Here is an 18,980-nt window from a genome sequence, read left to right as displayed (position 1 = left end):
AGCGAGACAGGTTGAAGAGGAAGCTGGCAGTTGAGCAAATAAATCTAAAAGATGCATTAACCTTGGGGGCAGGAAATGTACTACAATACTTGAAAGAGACAGGATTGAGTAAACGTATTTAGGTCACCGAATTGATACAACTCCTTTTTTAATTTTTTGTAAAGGGATAGGTTACTCTGGTCCACACTCCAATACAGTGTGTGGCGGTAATGCACCTTTCGCTGGATGCCATCCGCCATAAAACTTAAAAGAAGTAAAGACTAAAGAGTGGGTTGTCATAGTTGTGGCAGTTTGCTGGTCGTTACAAGGTGTCCGTGAACGCAGCATCCCTCACCGCTTCCTTTACTTCCCGGAAACACAAACCTTCATTTTCACCAAGATGGCGACGCTGACAGTGAGCCGGTCACCGTGCGGAGGTTTCAGTTTCGAGAACTGCAAGAGGTAGTAGGCTCTCCTCCATCTATCAAAACGGGACCAGAATAACGCCATCATGAAGCTTAATGAGTTTTATGTTTTTAAATGTGAGCTCTGTGTTGAATAGACGTGTTTTTCGTGTTTCGCGGTGATGCGCCGTCATAGTAACTCGACGATGACTCAGGCTTTTCCTCAGATTCACTTCTCATCCTCCTTTAACATCCCGCTGGCTTTAATGTCGGCACGTTTATGACCCGGGTTGTCGTGTTTTATTAAAGTCTGTTAGCTGTGAATTATTTTGGTCATCTTTAATGTGAGAATAACTAACGGAGAGGATCTGCCTGTGTGTCCGTTAGCCGAGGAGCTAACGATGAACCGGGATAAAGATGAAACTCGGGGAAGATGAAATACAAAGATAATGAAACAAAGATATTAAACCAAATAAAACAAAGATGGTAAACCAAATAAATCAGACATAATTAAACAAATACAACACAAACATTATCAGTGATTATTAAATATGATGCTGTGGTTTGACTGTAATGTTGTTTACCGGCTGGTACATTGAAATATAACTAATCCCATATTTATTGTTTTCTCCTTTTGTAATGTTAAAATCAATCACCTTTAATTAAACCCAGTCAGTCAGTGAGAAGATTTAAAGTTATTGTAACTTAAATGAAAATGTGTTTGAAACAAATCAGCCAGAATCTGATGGTAGAAACATAGAAGTCAGCTGATGATGTGAATAAATCCGTGTTTTGAACAACAGTTTTTAACAGAGCTTCAGATTTATTGGTCATCTAGTTAGACGTGTGCCTTTTTTCATTTATTTTATTTTAATTTTATCTTATTTTATTTTATTTGCAGAAATGCGGTTCTGGCAGGTGAAGCCAACAAAGTGGGATGCAGTTTACCTGCTGCACGAAAGACTGGGACGACCATCTGTGGTGTCGTGTTCAAGGTGAGGGAGTAAAATAAAGCTTCAAATAAACTGCTGATCAGAAACTGTAGGTATGAAGGTTTGAGGGTGATAAATTTAAATCTATTTATTTGATGCTAAATGACAACGTAAATCATCTAAGGGCATCATTTATTTATATATATGTATATATGCATGTATGCATGCATATATATGTGTGTGTGTGTGTGTATATATATATGAATGTATACATTAATATGTATTAATACAAATACAAATACATTAAAGTCACGTTCTCACGTTATTAATATGTATTAATGTATACATTAATATATGAATGTGTGTGTATATATATATTAATGTATGCATAAATACATACAGAATAAAGATGAGGCGGGTCAGAACTACGTGTCTCTGGAGGAGAGCTGGATGTGTCCGAAGGTTTCCAACATGCTGAATCTGTAACAGTAAATGTATGACATCATCAGAGATGTGGACCTGATGGAGAGTTTGATATAGAACTAAAACATTCCTCAAAGCACAGATTCTTCTTTTTATTCTCATTACTGTGTGCTATTAAAGAACATACAATATATTTATAATCATGTTTGTGGGTAAAGGACACCTGAAATCCACGAAACTAACACCAATACTAATTCAATTGATGATACCAGTGTTCAGTGGCGGTCGCAGCTCTGTGGTAGATGTGTTGTTGACATGGTGGTCTGTGCTTCCTGTGAAGGATGGCGTGGTCCTCGGAGCCGACACCAGGGCCACAGAGGGCATGGTGGTGGCGGACAAGAACTGCTCCAAGATCCACTACATCTCTCCCAACATCTAGTGAGTGAAGGTTCACCTCCCAAATACATTAAAGTCACGTTGTTCTCACGTTATTCTACAATTAAATAAACGTGACCATATCTCTGGTTCACTTTTATGATTTATAAACTTCATGTGATGGCGCTGAGGTTTGATATAACTGTGTGTGTGTGTGTGTGTGTGTGTGTGTGTGTGTGTGTGTGTGTCTCTCTCATCCAGCTGCTGTGGGGCAGGAACAGCTGCAGACACAGAGATGACCACTCAGATCATCTCCTCCAACCTGGAGCTGCACTCTCTCTCCACAGGCAGGATGTCTCGAGTGGCCACAGCCAACCGCATGCTGAAACAGATGCTCTTCAGGTACTCTTCTTCCTCCTCATCTTCCTCCTCCTTCTCCTCGCCAGTGATATCAGGTGTTAACCCACAGACTGGATATAAAAGTGTTCGTAGCTTCAGGTCTGAAAAATGGTTCTGATCCAGAAGTGTCTTCAGCTGCAATACCATCGAGTGCCACTAGTGGTCGGCTCCAAAAAGCCTCCGGCTCCATAGACTCCCATTCAACTTCTCTCATCAAATCCAAAGTGAATAAAATGTGTCCATCAGTTATCTCGGTGTTGTTAGCTAAAGTCACTCCTTCTTATTAGTTTTCTGGAGGTCCATCTGAAAATAATCCCTCATTCATTAGAAAAGAAGATTCAAGAAGACCTGTTTTTGGGGGCGTGTCTGTTTGATTGACAGGCCTGTGGTGCAGTCAGGTTACAGCTATCGGTGGGCGGGACGTAGTATCATCAGGTTTCCAATCAGATCAATCAGATCCACCGCTGGCTCCTCCCCCAGCTCATCCAAATATGGTCACTTCCTGCTCCAAACCGCTCCGAGCTAGCAAGATGGTGACGGACAGAATCTGAACTCCATAATGTTCACAAACCAACGATGACATCACTGATGGCCCATGTTTGGATTTAATAGATTTTCTGTAAAATCAACAGAGAAACTCTGAAACAAATCAGTCTGTCAGTTTGTTTAATCACTGAGTGTCATAAATACACAACATTTTCTCTCCCTGTGTGTGTGTGTGTGTGTGTGTGTGTGTGTGTGTGTGTGTGTGTGTGTGTGTGTGTGTGTGTGTGTGTTCAGGTATCAGGGCTACATCGGAGCTGCGTTGGTTCTGGGTGGAGTGGACTGTAATGGGCCTCACCTCTACAGCATCTACCCTCACGGCTCCACTGACAAGCTGCCCTACGTCACCATGGGTCAGTGTCAAAGGTCACGCTGCTGCTGCACGTGTCCTATTTCAGGCACAGCTTCATATTGTGGAGGATTAACTCTGTAGATCAGCTGACGTCACAGATCTGACCGACATGCAGCTTTAGGATCTCTGAGACATGAACATGATGACGACATGTCAGTGATCCAGTTGATCTCTCCTGCAGGCTCCGGGTCTCTGGCTGCCATGGCCGTGTTCGAGGACCGCTTCAAGCCCGACATGGAGGTCAGTCCACTGATCATGATGCTGAGCAACGGGGGGGGGTGAGGAGGGCGGAGGGCAGGTGGGGGGGTCATGAAATCTGCAGTCTCAAGTCTGAATTAAAAAAAAATATTTTCTATTTGGTGCAAACAAAAACTGCAGCTTTGTTATTTCCAAATAAAATGTGGACATAAAGGCTGTAAACATCAACACACCTGCATCTCAGAGATGATCACCTGTGTGTCTGTCATAAAGGGGGCGTGTCTGCTGAACTCAGGTACAGGTGTGACACCCTGAACGTTGAACGGTGGTCCCAACGGGTTGGACCGGTTCTGAGCGGTTCCTCCTCTGACAGGAGCTCCACACTCACCTGCTCATCCTCTGATAGGAGGTGACTAGCTTCCTGTCGCAGCCCGCTGCTCCTCCTCTCAACGTCTCTACTGTTGTTCCTTCAGGAGGAGGAGGCCAAGCGTCTGGTGCGAGACGGCATCGCCGCCGGGATCTTCAACGACCTGGGCTCCGGCAGCAACATCGACCTGTGCGTCATCACCAAGGGGACGGTGGACTACATCCGACCCCACGACGAGGCCAACAAGAAGGGAGTCAGGTGAGAACGATCTCTGTGGTCTCTTCATGCACATCATCTGGTTCTGGTTCTGAATGTGTTCAGTAGAGTTTGGGACCCGTTTCCTGCTCAGCAGAGACACGAGGAGACGCGTTAAGATCTGACATAATCAAAGACCAGTTCGCTGTCAGATAAACTCCCCACAGAGCAGAGGAGGAGTGAACGTCCTGGAAGATGGATTTATAATTATAAACAGAGTGTCTGTGATTGTTAAAGATAAACGTACGGAGAACCTGCTCATAAAAAAAAGAAAAGGCTTCATTCCTCCTGAAAGTGATGAATGACACCAGTTGTCTCCTTCATCCTTCAGTCTGTCACAGAGACGCAAACAAAGTGTAAAAGAAGAGGAAATCATTTTAACAGATTATCTTGAAATGACCTCCACAGATTTGTTGGTACCCACAGAAAAAAAAGAATGAATTCTAGCAATCAGTTTAAGGTCCAACAGCTGCTGCTGGAGTCAGATCTGCTTTTTATTGGCCCGTTACCATGGAGATCTGGAATATCTGAAATCCCCCACATCTTCGATTGTAGAAGTGACGGCTCCCAGCTGAGGTTTGTTAAAGCTGCTTTCCGCTCGAGGCGTTTAGTGTGACGTTCCTCAGAGAGAACTCCAGCCGGTTCTGTAGGTCCGACAGGAACCAGCTGCTCTCCTGCAGGAGAAGTTAGTCCGTGTGGAGCATCAGAGGAAGTTCAGCAGCTTTAATGTGACGTCATCACAGAGCATGCTCAGCTGTTCTACTCACTGCATGTTAAACCTAATGACCTCTGGATGACCTCTGGATGACTTGTTAAACTGGACTCTGACCTGATGACCTCTGGATGACCTCTAACCTGATGGTTGTTTTGTTGTTCTGCTTGAAGAGTAACAGATGTTGAAGCGTTGCAGCTGTGAGTACAAATGAGTGTTTCCATGGAGTTCAGACTAACCAGCCGCCGTCTCTCATCATCTAACTCTACTAACATCGTGTTCAATCTTCTCCACCAGTGGCGGTTTGTCAATACGGGGGTCTGAGGCCCCCCCCTCCAACATTGAGATAAAGAAAATAAAAATACTCCTTTAACACGTGAAACATAAATTAATGAGATAATAATAGTTTGCTGGTAAAAGTCTGTGAGCATTCAATAAAAACTGGAGTTAGTTCATTTCTGATATTTCGGCCGAATGAGAGTCAATGAAATCCTTCAACTTTTGTCAACCACATGACCTGAGGCTGCTCTTCTATTGGCTGATTCAGATTTTCACACCCTCCTTTTATTGGCAGCCAATCGGTATTGCTTTAGTTTTTTTTTTAAAGTTTTTTTATTTTAGTTTTTTTTAATCTAATGTGATTGAACGACTCTCGACAGCATCTTTCGGATTCACCTCACATCGCCATGACGTCATCACACGACAACTGCTGCTTCTTATCTGACCGGCCAGCTACACACAGAGCCCCGCCTCCTGCCCCCCCCTTCTTTCTGACTAACGTGCATGCGAGTGTTTGTGTGATGAAGTGCTGATGAAGTCGTGTTCTCCGTCTCAGACCTGTTGAGCCGATCGGCGTCTGATTAAAACTTGTGCCCCCATGTTTCCCTCTCGATGTAGAACCGGTGATTACAAGTACAAGAGAGGAACCACCGGGGTTCTGACGAAGGCGGTGACCCAGCTGAACCTGGATCTGGTGGAGGAGTCGGTACACACCATGGACACCTCCTAGAGCGCTCCACCTATGTCTCCTGACACACAGCATGTTTTTCAATAGTTTACAATAAAAGTGTTTGAGATGATTTCTGCTTCTGTCTGCTTCTGTGACTCCAAGGGACACTTGGATCAAAGCAGAGCTGTCTGGGAGCATCACTGATTTTAGATATCGGTTTAAAAACTGCCTGATTAAGAAACTGTTTAGAGATGATGTTTTGTAGTTTTTGATTTTATTATTCTGAATGTTAGAATCCAGGATCCCATCAGAACCAGTGAGTCCTGCTGGTTGGTATAAAAACTAGATAGCAGACTGAAACAGATCTGTCAGTTTAAGCTCTGAACTCCGTGATATCTGGATTTAGTTAAATGTAGATAGAAATACTGACGTCTTCTGTGGCCCCTATTAAATCCAGTGTTTCAGTCAAACGTTAAAGGTTCAGCTGATTTAGTATTAAAGCTCCGTTTTAATGTGTAAACTAAGTGATGGAACTGATTCCTTAAATAATGTATCATAAACTAGAATCAACCGTGTCCGCATTGAACTTAAAAGACCATTAAAAAGAGCTTTTATTGTTCAGAGGGAACCAGAGGAATGATGACCGTCTTGAGTTCAGATGGACACCTGACCTGTTTCACCCGAGAAAATAATATTCATTATTTATGAAGGTATAAGACAGAAGTCTTAATGTTTATATGGATGAAGATAAAATTACATCTTTGTATGTTTCTCGCTTCAGAGTTTAATGTGTCTCCTGTCTGAGCATGAGAGACGCGACTGAAAATTTAAGAACATGAGATACTGTGTTCATCCACCAGGGGGAGACAAGAGATTCTTCATCATCACAATTCAAAGACCATTTTAATGAATGATGATATGTTGTCACCTTCAAATTAAAAGCAGCTTATTTCTGTGATGACTCAGTGTGAACATATAAACATGCTCATCACTCAGCTGTGTGCTGCATCATAATTACAATAACAATGGTACACGTATTTATTGTAATAAGAGCTTTATATGCACGCAGTGTTCACATTAATTCTAAGGAGAGGCACTTCTGTGATGATGATGATGGTGATGATGATGGTGGTGATGATGATGATGGTGATGATGATGATGAAGGAGGCCGTCCTCCAGCGCTGGAACAGAGCGATTCAGAGGTCCAGCTGGGAGACTTCAGTGACAGTCAGCAGGTAAAGTCTCAGATGGCAGAATAATAATAATGAATGATGACATCCATGATGGAAGAACATAAAACTACTTTAGCGTAAATAAATAACAGGAAACACTCGATTGAATTCCACACAGAGATGAATTTAATCCACAGAAATATAAATGAACAATAGTTCAGAGTGAAAAGACAAAAATCTATGAGCACAGTACAATCCAAAAGTTCAAGATATGTTGTCTATATATGATGAAATCTAAACACTGAATGTCAAACATTTTAAAATCATGGAATACAAAAGACAGAAAATGACTCAGATACATGATGAAATATTTAAACATGTTTATAAATCACACAGACGTTCACAGCATCTCATTGTCTCTGGGCTGTTTCACAGTAACAGTGGTCTAATCTAACAACATGACCATATAAGGCACACGACCATGTAAGGCACATGCCCATATAAGGCACACGACCATATAAGGCATTCTGGTATCATAAACATCAAACTGCAACAATAACATCCTCCATGACAAACTGTAGCATATTATTCTGGCTGTTATTAATGAGCAAGTGAAACATCCTGCAGCTTTCAGCACTGCTGATTATTATATCAACCATAAATTCAGCTATGATTAATTTCTACGATCAACAATTAAATGATATGTAAATTGTATCTCGGCAACATAAAAACATAAATATAGTTAAGAGGATAAATAAGGATGAAGGACAGTTGGTTCAAACACAGTTTAACAGACGGCTGAATGAACCACCATCAAACTGTCGTTACAGTTCAGTGCTCGGAGATAACCTTATTTATGGAATGATCACTAATAACAACAACAACTATATGATTTCTAAAATCAAAAACAAATAAAAATGTATGTATTTATAATATCTCCTTGTATTTATTCATTTTTGTTGACAGAAAAATAACCTCCACGTGTTTTATAAATATTTTAGAATTGTAATATAACTGTAATATAGTTGTTCCAGGCATCAGTCTTATTTACAACAATCTGTCACATTTGATCAGTTGTAAAAGTTGTCATCGTGTGCTCATGAAGTTTATTTAGTTTTTCCGAGTTATTGGTTTGTGAAATCAGGCCTTCACAATAAAAGCAGGAGCCTACGAGTTGAAGATGAAGTTTGATGTTTGAGGAGCTACAGACCACCTCGGTCACTCTGGATTCATAAACAACACTTTCACCTGCTAGACATAAAATAAGCGCCATCCAATGACTGCAGACTAACAGAGCAGAGAAATAACAGCTGAACTGTCTGTTTAAACTCATAATGTACTTAAACTCACCATTTAAAGGCTGTAAGATATGATAATGATAAAATAGATGATAAACATTTAAACAGCCCACTCCACCTGACACACAGCGTGTGAACCTGGAACGAACCCTGTGGACTTATGAAAGGAAGCTTCCTGCCTTCAGGCAAAGAAAAGGGCAGCAGATGAACAGGAGTGTTTTCAGTCTCACTGATGTCTTCAGTCTCCGTGACAAAGGAGTTCGGAAGCATCACTGTCCACTTGTCTTTCCGAGTGTCCCTCCGTTGAGATGAGGACCAGGTGAACTCTGACCTCTCCTGTGAGATGAGGAGCAGAGAGGACGCTGGGAGACGCTGCTCAGCTGCTGGACATCCACACGTGCATCTGTTTGGAGATCTGCAGCACGAAGACGATGTCGGGCCTCTGGTCCGGGTCCGGGTTGATGCACATGCTCACCAGGTCACGCAGCTGCGAAGGGGACGAAGCTGCAGTTATTCTCTTTTCTTTTATTGTGAAAAGTTCAAAACAAATGACTCCTCAGTCGGTCTGAAACAGCCTTTTTAATGTAAACATTTGAAATTTGTGGATTTGGATCCTCTTCTAGATCATAGTTTGGTTTCGCTGCTGCAGGATTTTACTTTGAAAGGTCAACTCCTGCTGTGTGAAAGCACAATTATTTCTGTTTCATATGCAGACGCACAGAGATAAACATGCATGCGTCAAAGCGACAGACGAAGACGAAGCCGTCTGGGTTACTGTACCTTCTTGGAGTAATGGTCTGGGGGGAGGGGGGGGTAGTCACACTGCTCGATCTTCTGGCAGAGAGACAGGAGGTTCATCTTGTCCCCATAAAACGGACTCTGCAGCGCCGCCATCTGGAGACAGAAGAACAAGACAGAAAGTCTTTTATTGTTCATTGGTAAATTAATAATCAACATTAAATTGTGGTTTCGACTTTTCTGCCCCATCTTTCCTTCTACCCACCACACCTCCTAAGTCCCTGTCACTCTCAGAGCCACGCCTCCTGCAGGCCCCGCCCACCCCACCTGTTCCCAATCTGCCCTACCTGCAGGACCTCATAATCAGTCAGCCAGAGTATATAAACTCCCAGTCTGGAGGTCAGTGGTGTTGGTCACAGTCTGTCCTGGTCCTGGTCCTGGTCATAGTCATAGTCATACCCATACCCATACCATGTTTTGGAGGAGGAGGAGGAGATGGTGGAGGTGGAGAGAAGCCCAACATGATAAACACCATGAGGACCATACAGCTGAAACCTCCTGTCTGATCCGATCAGTCCTCCCGTTTAGGAGGGGAATTAAATGTGAAGATGTGCACTGATAACAAGCTGGATGGTCCCTCTCCTCTTTAACCTGGAGGATGCAGTGTCCATGATTCCCAAACAGAATCTCAGATTGTGATCTATCAAACCTCAGGACAGTTTTCCACTTCACCTCAGTCCATCTTCAAGGATCTTGGTCCAGAGAAGGCGGCGGTGTTTCTGATCATGTTTCTATCTGGTTTCTTCTTTGGAGAGTTGTGGTGAACCTCTCCCCGTCTTCACTGCTGAGAGACTCTCTGAAATAGTCTTTTTATACCCAATCATGTTACTGATCTGTTGCCATGGTAACCTGATTAGTTGTCAGATGTTCAACCAGGTTTTTATTTTTGTATCTTGACACAATTTTTTCAGTCTTTTGTTGATCCTGTCACAACTTTTTAGAAACATGTTGCTGGCGTCAAAATTTCTCAGTTTCAACATTTGATATGTTGTCTTTGGTCTATTTGCAAATAAATATTTAGTTTATGTGATTTTGAAATCATTGCATTATGTTTATATTTACATTTTACACAGCGTCCCAACGTTCCAGTCATTAAGAGTTCCTGATCCACACATAATAATTACACACATGAATTACACTTCATGAATTTGATAAACAAACCATAAATATTGAACAACTATAAATATGTTGGTGGTGGCCGGTATGAATGGTATCTGGTATCTGTTGTGGTTTATTGTTTGCAGCCTCAGGATAACTGACTTTGACACATAATGCTGCTCATTCAGTCCAAACCTCTCAAATTCTCAGAATTCAGACTGAGCATTCATTGTTTCTGCTGAAGACTCAACGATGACTCAGCATTCCAGTGAAATATGACTCAGAAGCATGATGATCATGTTCACACAGAGCCGAGAGGACTTCCTGTGATTTCAGATCTCTGCTCTGTCTTGTCCCGAGTTCTCCTCTGAGGAACAAGCAGCACCACAAGGGACACATTCATATCTCGTAGTTTTTAATTTATTCTTTGAGTTCATGTCTTGAGATGAACTTGTTTTTTTTTATCTGTATTTATCAAATCAGTGAGTTCAGTCATCAGTCATTAACATAAGAAAACCACAGACTCTGAACAACATGATGTCAGGCTGGTTACATTCTGTTTAACCAAACCAAACTCGGTCCTCTGAAAGTGGACTCAGTTCTGTTTGTGTTCACATTGTGAGTTCATTTAAAGGAGGACTCACTCCTTCACAGTAAGAAGAGGAGGTTCCTGCCACTCCTCTCCTGGTGCATCAATTCACCAAAGAACCACTGAGCCACATGGATCTTTTTATATGCATCCACCTTCATAATGTGCTCTGCATGGACCATTTATGGTTGAATGTGGGCGTGTAGGAGGAGGGATATGAGGCTAGTTTATGTGTGCACATCTGGATTGTGATTTATGAAGGCAACATTACATGCAGGTGCGTGTCTCCATGGTGATAATAGTTTTTCTCTTTTGTCTGCACGTACACTTTTAGCCTGGATATGAACGGTTTTCTAAATGAGGCCCCTGGTCATCAGCGGTACTGAGGTGTAATACACCCTGCAGCCTGCAGGGGGCCACACTGTCCGGATCAGAAAACTCTTATTGTTCTGAATTATTATTTTAAATGTCCAGGTGTTTGTGATCTTACCTCGTACAGCAGACATCCCAGAGACCAGATGTCTGACTTAAAGTTGTATCCGTTCTCATGGATCCTCTCTGGGGACATGTAGTAGGGTGTTCCCACTGGGACACACAAAGGGACACACAGGGACAAACAACATGACGCCACTATTCAGAGACAGATAACAGTTCATGCACAACATGTGTTAATGTGTTGTGTGTTGTGCGTTGTGTGTTGTGTGTTCTCCACCTAGAGAATGTGCTGCGGTGGTTTTGGAGCTGAAGAATCGACCCAGTCCCAGATCACCCAGCTTCACCTCTCCTGTTGCTGTGATGAACACGTTGGCTGGCTTGATGTCTGTTTACACACGCACGCACGCGCGCGCACACACGCACACACACACACACACACACACACACACACACACACACACAGATCAATAATATTAAAACAAAGTTTTTAATGTCTGTCTGATGCAGAAGTTGTATTTAGCTGCATGTCATGTGTTTGACTTCTGACTGAATAAAGAGAGAAACAAAAGAGAGGCTGAGAGGAAGTGGACATGAGACTGATACACAGACAGAGGACGAATACATCAGGAACATCCATTAATATAGATATATGCTGACGATGCAGAGTGCTGAGTCGGGGTTTACCTCGGTGCATCACTCTGCGGGAGTGCATGTGCTCCAGAGCGCTGCACAGCTGCACAAAGTATTTCCATATGGTCCTCTCTGGGATGAGTCTCCTCTTCTTCTTGAAGTGCTGAACAGACAGAAACGGGCGGAGCGTGAAGAGAACGGCTCTGATCCAACGTGGCGTCACGTTTAGTCGCAGGTGAACCGACCTTTATCATCTGCGACAGATCTCCCGCGTCGGCCAGCTCCAGAACGATGTTCAGCTTGTTGTCCTCGATGAAGGAGTCCAGGTACTTGATGACGTTGGGGTGGTTGAGCTGCTGCAGACGGTCGAAGAGAGAAAACACGAACGCCAACTCAGCATCAAACAGCTGGTGGACGTCACACACACACACACACACACACACACACGGTCCTCCGTGATGGACAGGTGTCTCTTTACCTTCAGCAGGTCGATCTCTTTGATGCAGTCCTGACGAGCCTTCGCATCCATCATCTCAAAGATCTGAGGAGGGAATCAAACGACACTCAACTCTCTCCGACCCGCTGATCACATGTTCTACAAAACACCTGAGTGATGCAACACCTGCTGGAGCAGCACTTTAACAAGAGATGACATCAGAGAGGTTTGAATGTCATGTGACCTGCTGAGTCAGCTCAGTGGAGTCATTCTTTGAGTTCACCTCAACGCTCCATTTCATGACGTAATCAAGTTCTCACTTTATTACTAATCCGACATTCATTCATTCTGATCGAAGGCAAATAAAAAAATGTCAGAACTAGTTTGCGATGTGAATTTACTTTTAGAAAGAAATATTTGTTTTAAACCTGAAATAAACGTGAAGTTCTTCAAGACTCTGCAGACAGAGAAATATCTGGACTTTATAATCTTTATAATATTTATAAATGATGATAAGAGACTGATGAACACACCACGTTAAGATAAATATGTCCAGTAGGACATTAGACTCTTTGAATTGATTATCTTGATTTTCACTGACATGCATGACGTGTTAACATTAACATGAAGTACATGTATGTTCAGCAGAGCTCAGACAGCTAATCAGGAGCCTCCTCTGTCCTAAAGACTTCTGTTTCACTTCATTTAGACCAATCAGCACTCAGAGGTTAGAAACAGGAAGTTGTGTCTGACAGAAGGTCCGCTCGGTCCTGGACTTTCTTCAGAGTACAGTACCTGGACCTTCTTTAGTACCTGGATCTTCTTCAGAGTGAAGAACCTGGACCTTCTTCAGAGTACAGAAACTGGACCTTCTTCAGTACCTGGACTTTGTCCAGTACCTGGACCTAGTTCAGAGTACAGAACCTGGACCTTCTTCTGTACCTAGACCTTGTTCAGTACCTGGATCTAGTTCAGAGTACAGAACCTGGACTTTTTTCAGTATCTGGACCTTGTTCAGTGCCTGGACCTAGTTCAGTACACAGAACCTGCACCGTCTTCTGTACCTGGACCTTCTTCAGAGTACAGAAACTGGACCTTCTTCTGTACCTGGACCTTGTTCAAGTATCTGGACCTTGTCCAGTACCTGGACCTAGTACAGAACCTGGACCTTGTTCAGTATCTGGACCTTGTCCAGTGCCTGGACCTTGTTCAGTACCTGGACCTTCTTCAGAGCCACCAGGTGTCCCTCCAGCAGGTACGTGGCTTTGTAGACCTCACTGAACTGACCCCGACCGATCTTCTTGTCGATCCTGAAGTTGGCCATGGTGCAGCAGTACCTGAAGGTCGGACCGTTCTTCTGCAACACAGAACACAAAGATCCAATATTACAGTGTATTATGATGCATATCTGAATGAATATGAGTCTCTAATAAATAACTGTGGGTTTTAAAGCTGGTATGAGATCAGCTGCAGCTGGAGTCAGTACTGACAGCTGGTTCTACAAGGTGTTCCCTCCATCTGACACTTCCTCCATGTGCTTCTCTACTCTGGATATTTAACCTGTGTAACCACACGGTCTGACGACCCACCTGATCCTCCTGACCCGGTCTCCTGTACAGATTGTTGTGGTTGTCTAAGGTGGGCTCGTTGTTGTTCCGTGTTTCCATGGTGACATCACACCTGCTGCTGCAACAGACAACACATCAAACCGGTCAGTTACACACTCAGAGCATTTCACTGTGAGCAAGGACGTTAAAGTGGGAACGGGCTCAGATTCAGGCTCAGGCTGAGGCTCAGACCCTTCTTCCCGTACAGATGGAAGAAGATCTGCATCTGATCCAGAAGAGGTCCAAATGGACAAACAGGGTTTTCAGGAGAATTCCAGAAACCTTCAGGTCTCGCTGAGCATTCTTTAAAGCATTTTGTTTCCTGGCTCATTCAGAAACTAAGCAAAGAATGAATGAAATGCTTAAAAGTGCAGATGAGCTGCCTTCCACATCTCAGTGAAGCTCCCTGTGGTGAAGACTCGATGGTTCCAGACCTCCTTCCAGTTTAACATGAAGTGAGAAGTTCCTATCCAAACCAGAGGAGCTCTGAACACACCGCTGCCTCCTCTCAGTGGCATCTTCTGCCTTCTGCTGGAGACTTTATTTAAATGAAGACAAACTATAAAACAGTTTGGAGTTTCGTCTGCAACAGCGACATCTTGTCAGGAAACAGCAGTGAACTCCCTGCAGTCACATGAAGGATGACTTTGTTTAGTTTGGACTGAAACGTGAGCTGGGTGGAGCTGAAACTCGCTGCCTGCCTTTAAACCATCACCAGTATTATTATTCATGTTTATCTGAGACAACATGTGCTGACATGTTCAGAGCTTTAAATAATAACCATTCAGATGTTTGATGCCAGCTGGGCCCGATGCCACATCTCAGATCGAGGCTGCAGAGACTGATGTCAGGCTGATGATGACTGACGATCTGCTGTTGATGTTTCTCATCATACAGAAGGCCTGTCTGACTGTACAGCAGCTACAGCGGCAGTTTCCTGTTCTCAGGGACCTGCAGCTGAATCATTCTCCAATGAACAACTCACAGGAATCAACATTCCTACCTCAGATTTATGATTTTTATTGTCTATCCTGCTGATTCAGTGGTCCATGAGCCTCTTATACCCCACCTGCCTCTGAACCAACGTCTCAGACAGAAACTGTCCAATAGATTTATGAAGGAGGCTCCATGTGGACAAAGTAGCAGGAGCTAAAAACTTAAATATAGGGAGTCCAAAAAAACACAGAGGGCGGCTTCATTAATTTAACGTCTTTATCACCGACTGAATATAAAAGTGTTCATAGCTTCCTGATCTTAAGCTGCAATACCACCGAGTGCCACTAGAGGTCGGCTCCAAAAAGCCTCCGGCTCCATAGACTCCCATTCAACTTCTCTCATCAAATCCAAAGTGAATAAAATGTGTCCATCAGTTATCTCGGTGTTGTTAGCTAAAGTCACTCCTTCTTATTAGTTTTCTGGAGGTCCATCTGAAAATAATCCCTCATTCATTAGAAAAGAAGATTCAAGAAGACCTGTTTTTGGGGGCGTGTCTATTTGATTGACAGGCCTGTGGTGCAGTCAGGTTACAGCTATCGGTGAATCTGAATCTGAACTGGAGGCTTCATAATGTCCACAAACCAACGATGGCCTCACTGATGGTTGACGATCTCGCTGATGGTTGATGACATCACTGATGGATGGTGATTGCTCAGCACACATCTCTGCCATGTTTTACTTCATTAATCTACGGCTGGAGGAAGTGGTGACACATGATGTGTAACACATGAACGGCCATACCCGAGATAGTTCATGCCTTCGGTCTGACACGTATTCCTATGAAACAGCCAAAAGTCAAACTGCCAACTACTCTTGAGTTATGGAGCAAAAACGTTTCCTATTTCTACATCAGAAGTGTTTCAACTGCAGTGAATCACTTCTCTGTCTGTTACTAAACAGCCCACAAACAATTAAAGCTCCCAGTTAGAAAAGCTTTCTCAAACTTCCTGTAAACCTGAAGAGAAACCTGCAGGAGGAGATCAGATGTCAGGAGGAGAGAAGTGAGGATCTTCATATGAAGAAATAAACTCTGATCACACAGGACACAGACTCCCTGTCACAGCTGACACGTGACTAATTTTAGACAGTTATTTGACCTTGGATGCCTCATAATGACCAACACACACACACACACACACACATTGTTCTGTTTTTTCCAGAGTGTGTGCAGAGGTTCAGCTCCAGGAGGTACACTGTAATAAAACTAAGAACAACTCTAATGCGTGTTTCCTGTTTCATCCCGGCCTGACACGGCACGGCACAGCACGGCTCTTTATTATAACGTGACATAAATAAACAGACTAATAAAGCAGATATGAGGAGCAGGTAAATACATATCATTTCCATCTGTATGTTAGCAGGCCAACGGAGGTGCTAACTGAGTTCAGCGGTCTGCAGCTTCCCGACTGTCTCCTGCTGCACGAGCCCGTTTACACCGTCAACTAAACAAAGGGAGCTCGTGCATAAAGCGTGCGCGGCAGCTAGCTGTTAAACATGGAGTCCTTACCTGAAGAAGAGTCAATACCGTCCTGAGCTTCGTTCAGTTCATGCACGTTACATCGGTCCGTGTTGTTGTGCAACTTCACCGACAAACCCCCTGCCCTCCTCCGAGTCTCCCCGAGTCTCTCCAGCTGCTTCGGTCCACTGCTGCCACGCAGACTGCTCTAAACTCTCTGAAACTCACGAGCTGTTTTTAAACTCTCCAACTTGAAGCAGCTCTGAGGTCAAACGTCACCGCCCCTTCTCCACCCTGCCACCTGCGGCACGAGGCCATCTTCCTCATCATGTGTGACGTGAGAATGTTTTGACACGTGACCGTGTAGAGGAAGAAAAAGCTTCAGGCATTCAGACTGAGCCAGTGGAGGCTGAATTATTACAGGAAGGTTTAATAAACACTGATATTAGCCAGAGGAGAGAAGATTCAGTCTAGAAACATGTAATAACTTAGATATTACATGCATGTTTCATTCATCTGTTCTCTTTGTTAAAATAACCACTTTTATCCATTTAAGAAAACACTAAATACACAAAACACAAGGAAACTAAAAAAAAAAAAATGGCATAGACACTAAACAGCATTTAAAAAAATATACACAACCGAATACCAACAGGCTGCAGGTTAGCAGTGAATAACAGTTATATTTCAACTGACTGAAATATTTAAGAGAAACATTTACTAAAATATTCAGATTTCTGTCTGAAGACCTGATCACTGCTCACTATCGTGTAGTATACAAGGGAGTACACCGCCACTGTCACATGGTTGACCTCTGTCATTTAATGGGTCGCCATGGCAACAGCACCTTTGTCCCACACATGTTCATCACTGTTCATCACCCGGGAGACATTTCCATTGTAATCTGTGCTAACGCACCGTTTCACTACTTGAAAGTTTAGAAATACACAGATGCATCCATGAGTGAATGACATGATGACATGTGACATCATCAAAACACAACATGATGAGAAGAACACTGTCACCAGTCTGTGTGAAGGAGCACCAAAACAACACCTTTATATCAGTGGGTCTGTGTTGTGGTGAATTGTGTAAACCGTTTTCAATTTTGACAGATCGTTCACAGCTGCTCACTGTAGAAGTTCTTTGAATTAAAAATTTAAAAACAAAACAACCTAAATATTCATCAGCTCAACCTTTAAATCTTGAATGTATTTGAAGTGATTTCTACACTGCAGGATGTCTCCGTGCTCTCAGGTCAGCTCCTCTATTCTGGGTCATATTGAACTGTTTGGAGGAAATCCACTGAGGAAATAATTGATTACACATTTTAGAATACAGTCTTGACTTCAGTGTGTTGTGTCCGGTGGTGGACAACACATGGAAACAGAGCGAGACAACAAGAACATCATTGTAAGAAAAAACAAAAAAAACTGATCACACGTGCTAAAAACACCAATAAAACATATTAATGTCGTTATGTTGGACTTGCTCTCACTGATTTCTTTTTTTTTGGTAACATTTACATAAAACAAAACCTTATGTCTCCTGCAGGTCAAAGAGCAGAAACATTAAACCACTTCTCCCTCAACCAAACCAAAATAAACATTTCCTTTCCATATTTCCAATCAATATTTATCTTTGTTTAAAGCCCAGTTAAAGCCCACAACGGTAACAAACCGTCCGGCTCTCAGGTTAGTTTATTCATATTCTGATAAACATCCACCATCTCTCTGTCTTCTAGATGCACTTTAACACCTCACCTGCTGTTGTACTATTGTCAAATGATTTCATAGATACTGTAAAGCTGCAACCATCCCTTTCATTATTAATAGAGCTGACAACTATTTCCTTTAACAATCCAAAGACTTTTTTAAATCCAGAAAATGTCAGAACATAGTGATGAATGCTGCCATCATCCCCTGAAGATCAAACATATTGCAAATTCTTTAAATGAATCTGACCAGCTCCCCGGAGGACTGGTGTGTGTCACTTACAGTGGAGCTCAAACATGTATGAAGTTAATCCAGCCATGCAGACCAGGTTGGTGTTGTTATTGTTTTCTAAACAAATAAACATTGTTTATTGTAATTCTAGTAATTCTTTGTTATATTATTTAATACTTGTATTATTATCATTATGTTTTAGTTGTTATATTATTTAATACTTGTATTAAATAATAAACACTTATCAAACTTTTTGGTTACTGGGTTAATAATTATCCATACTACCAACATTAAACTGCAATAGACTCTTCAAGCTGCAGTTACACGTAGAAACTAGTAGCTTTATTATCATTATGTTTTAGTTGTTAATTAACAAGAACACTTTATAGGTACATACCATGTTATAAAACCTGTAATAAAAAACGAAAATACCCTTTTTAACGCTGTCGGATAAAGATTCACATAAAAAAAATGACCAGGCTGCAACAGTTTTAATTCTCTTTAACCACAACATCAGCTGATGTCTCCTCATGTGACCGTTTCGTCATCTGCGACAGGGATTGTGGGAGCTGTAGTTTCCAACGCTGTGTCACTCCTTCAGCGTCTCCAACAGTAGAACTACAGGTCCCAG

The 18,980-nt window shown here is 42.6% G+C and overlaps 2 protein-coding genes across 6 annotated transcripts; one reads left to right on the top strand and one right to left on the bottom strand.

The window, feature by feature from the left end:
• Window positions 1–338: 338 nt before the first annotated feature.
• On the top strand, window positions 339–6,018 carry psmb7 (proteasome 20S subunit beta 7). Of its 2 annotated transcripts, XM_069169020.1 has the most exons (9): window positions 348–441; window positions 1,285–1,378; window positions 2,079–2,176; window positions 2,375–2,515; window positions 3,293–3,408; window positions 3,589–3,647; window positions 4,079–4,230; window positions 5,113–5,139; window positions 5,837–6,018. In XM_069169020.1, exons 1-9 carry the CDS (start codon window positions 380–382, stop codon window positions 5,946–5,948), a joined length of 861 nt encoding a protein of 286 aa, XP_069025121.1. In that variant the 5' UTR covers window positions 348–379; the 3' UTR covers window positions 5,949–6,018. The 2 variants fall into 2 exon arrangements, with proteins under 2 accessions (XP_069025120.1, XP_069025121.1); XM_069169019.1 differs by lacking the exon at window positions 5,113–5,139 and having other exon boundaries at window positions 339–441.
• A 1,213-nt stretch (window positions 6,019–7,231) lies between these two features.
• nek6 (NIMA-related kinase 6) lies at window positions 7,232–18,972 on the bottom strand. 4 transcript variants are annotated; one of them, XM_069169090.1, is made up of 10 exons: window positions 18,747–18,972; window positions 13,934–14,030; window positions 13,561–13,701; window positions 12,387–12,449; window positions 12,154–12,264; window positions 11,963–12,071; window positions 11,556–11,663; window positions 11,334–11,428; window positions 9,139–9,252; window positions 7,232–8,845 (listed from the first exon to the last, which is right to left on the bottom strand). In XM_069169090.1, exons 2-10 carry the CDS (start codon window positions 14,009–14,011, stop codon window positions 8,735–8,737), a joined length of 930 nt encoding a protein of 309 aa, XP_069025191.1. In that variant the 5' UTR covers window positions 14,012–14,030; window positions 18,747–18,972; the 3' UTR covers window positions 7,232–8,734. The 4 variants fall into 4 exon arrangements, with proteins under 4 accessions (XP_069025191.1, XP_069025189.1, XP_069025192.1 ...); XM_069169088.1 differs by lacking the exon at window positions 18,747–18,972 and adding an exon at window positions 16,455–16,699; XM_069169091.1 differs by lacking the exon at window positions 18,747–18,972 and adding an exon at window positions 16,455–16,699 and having other exon boundaries at window positions 12,154–12,261.
• Between the last annotated feature and the right edge of the window lie 8 nt (window positions 18,973–18,980).

The sequence above is a fragment of the Embiotoca jacksoni genome, unplaced genomic scaffold (assembly GCF_022577435.1).
Source record: "Embiotoca jacksoni isolate LCO1_2020_lvr unplaced genomic scaffold, fEmbJac1.0.p SCAF_42, whole genome shotgun sequence".
Taxonomy (NCBI): domain Eukaryota; kingdom Metazoa; phylum Chordata; class Actinopteri; family Embiotocidae; genus Embiotoca; species Embiotoca jacksoni.
This window is presented reverse-complemented; position numbering and strand designations above follow the sequence as displayed.

Coding starts and splice junctions, on each gene's coding strand:
- psmb7 (XM_069169020.1), top strand. CDS start 380: ATGGCGACGCTGACAGTGAGCCGGTCACCGTGCGGAGGTTTCAGTTTC. Junction 2,177..2,374: donor TACATCTCTCCCAACATCTA/GTGAGTGAAGGT, acceptor TCTCTCATCCAG/CTGCTGTGGGGCAGGAACAG. Junction 4,231..5,112: donor GCCAACAAGAAGGGAGTCAG/GTGAGAACGATC, acceptor TTCTGCTTGAAG/AGTAACAGATGTTGAAGCGT.
- nek6 (XM_069169090.1), bottom strand. CDS start 14,011: ATGGAAACACGGAACAACAACGAGCCCACCTTAGACAACCACAACAAT. Junction 13,702..13,933: donor GACCGGGTCAGGAGGATCAG/GTGGGTCGTCAG, acceptor TCTGTGTTGCAG/AAGAACGGTCCGACCTTCAG. Junction 11,429..11,555: donor CACCGCAGCACATTCTCTAG/GTGGAGAACACA, acceptor TGTGTGTCCCAG/TGGGAACACCCTACTACATG.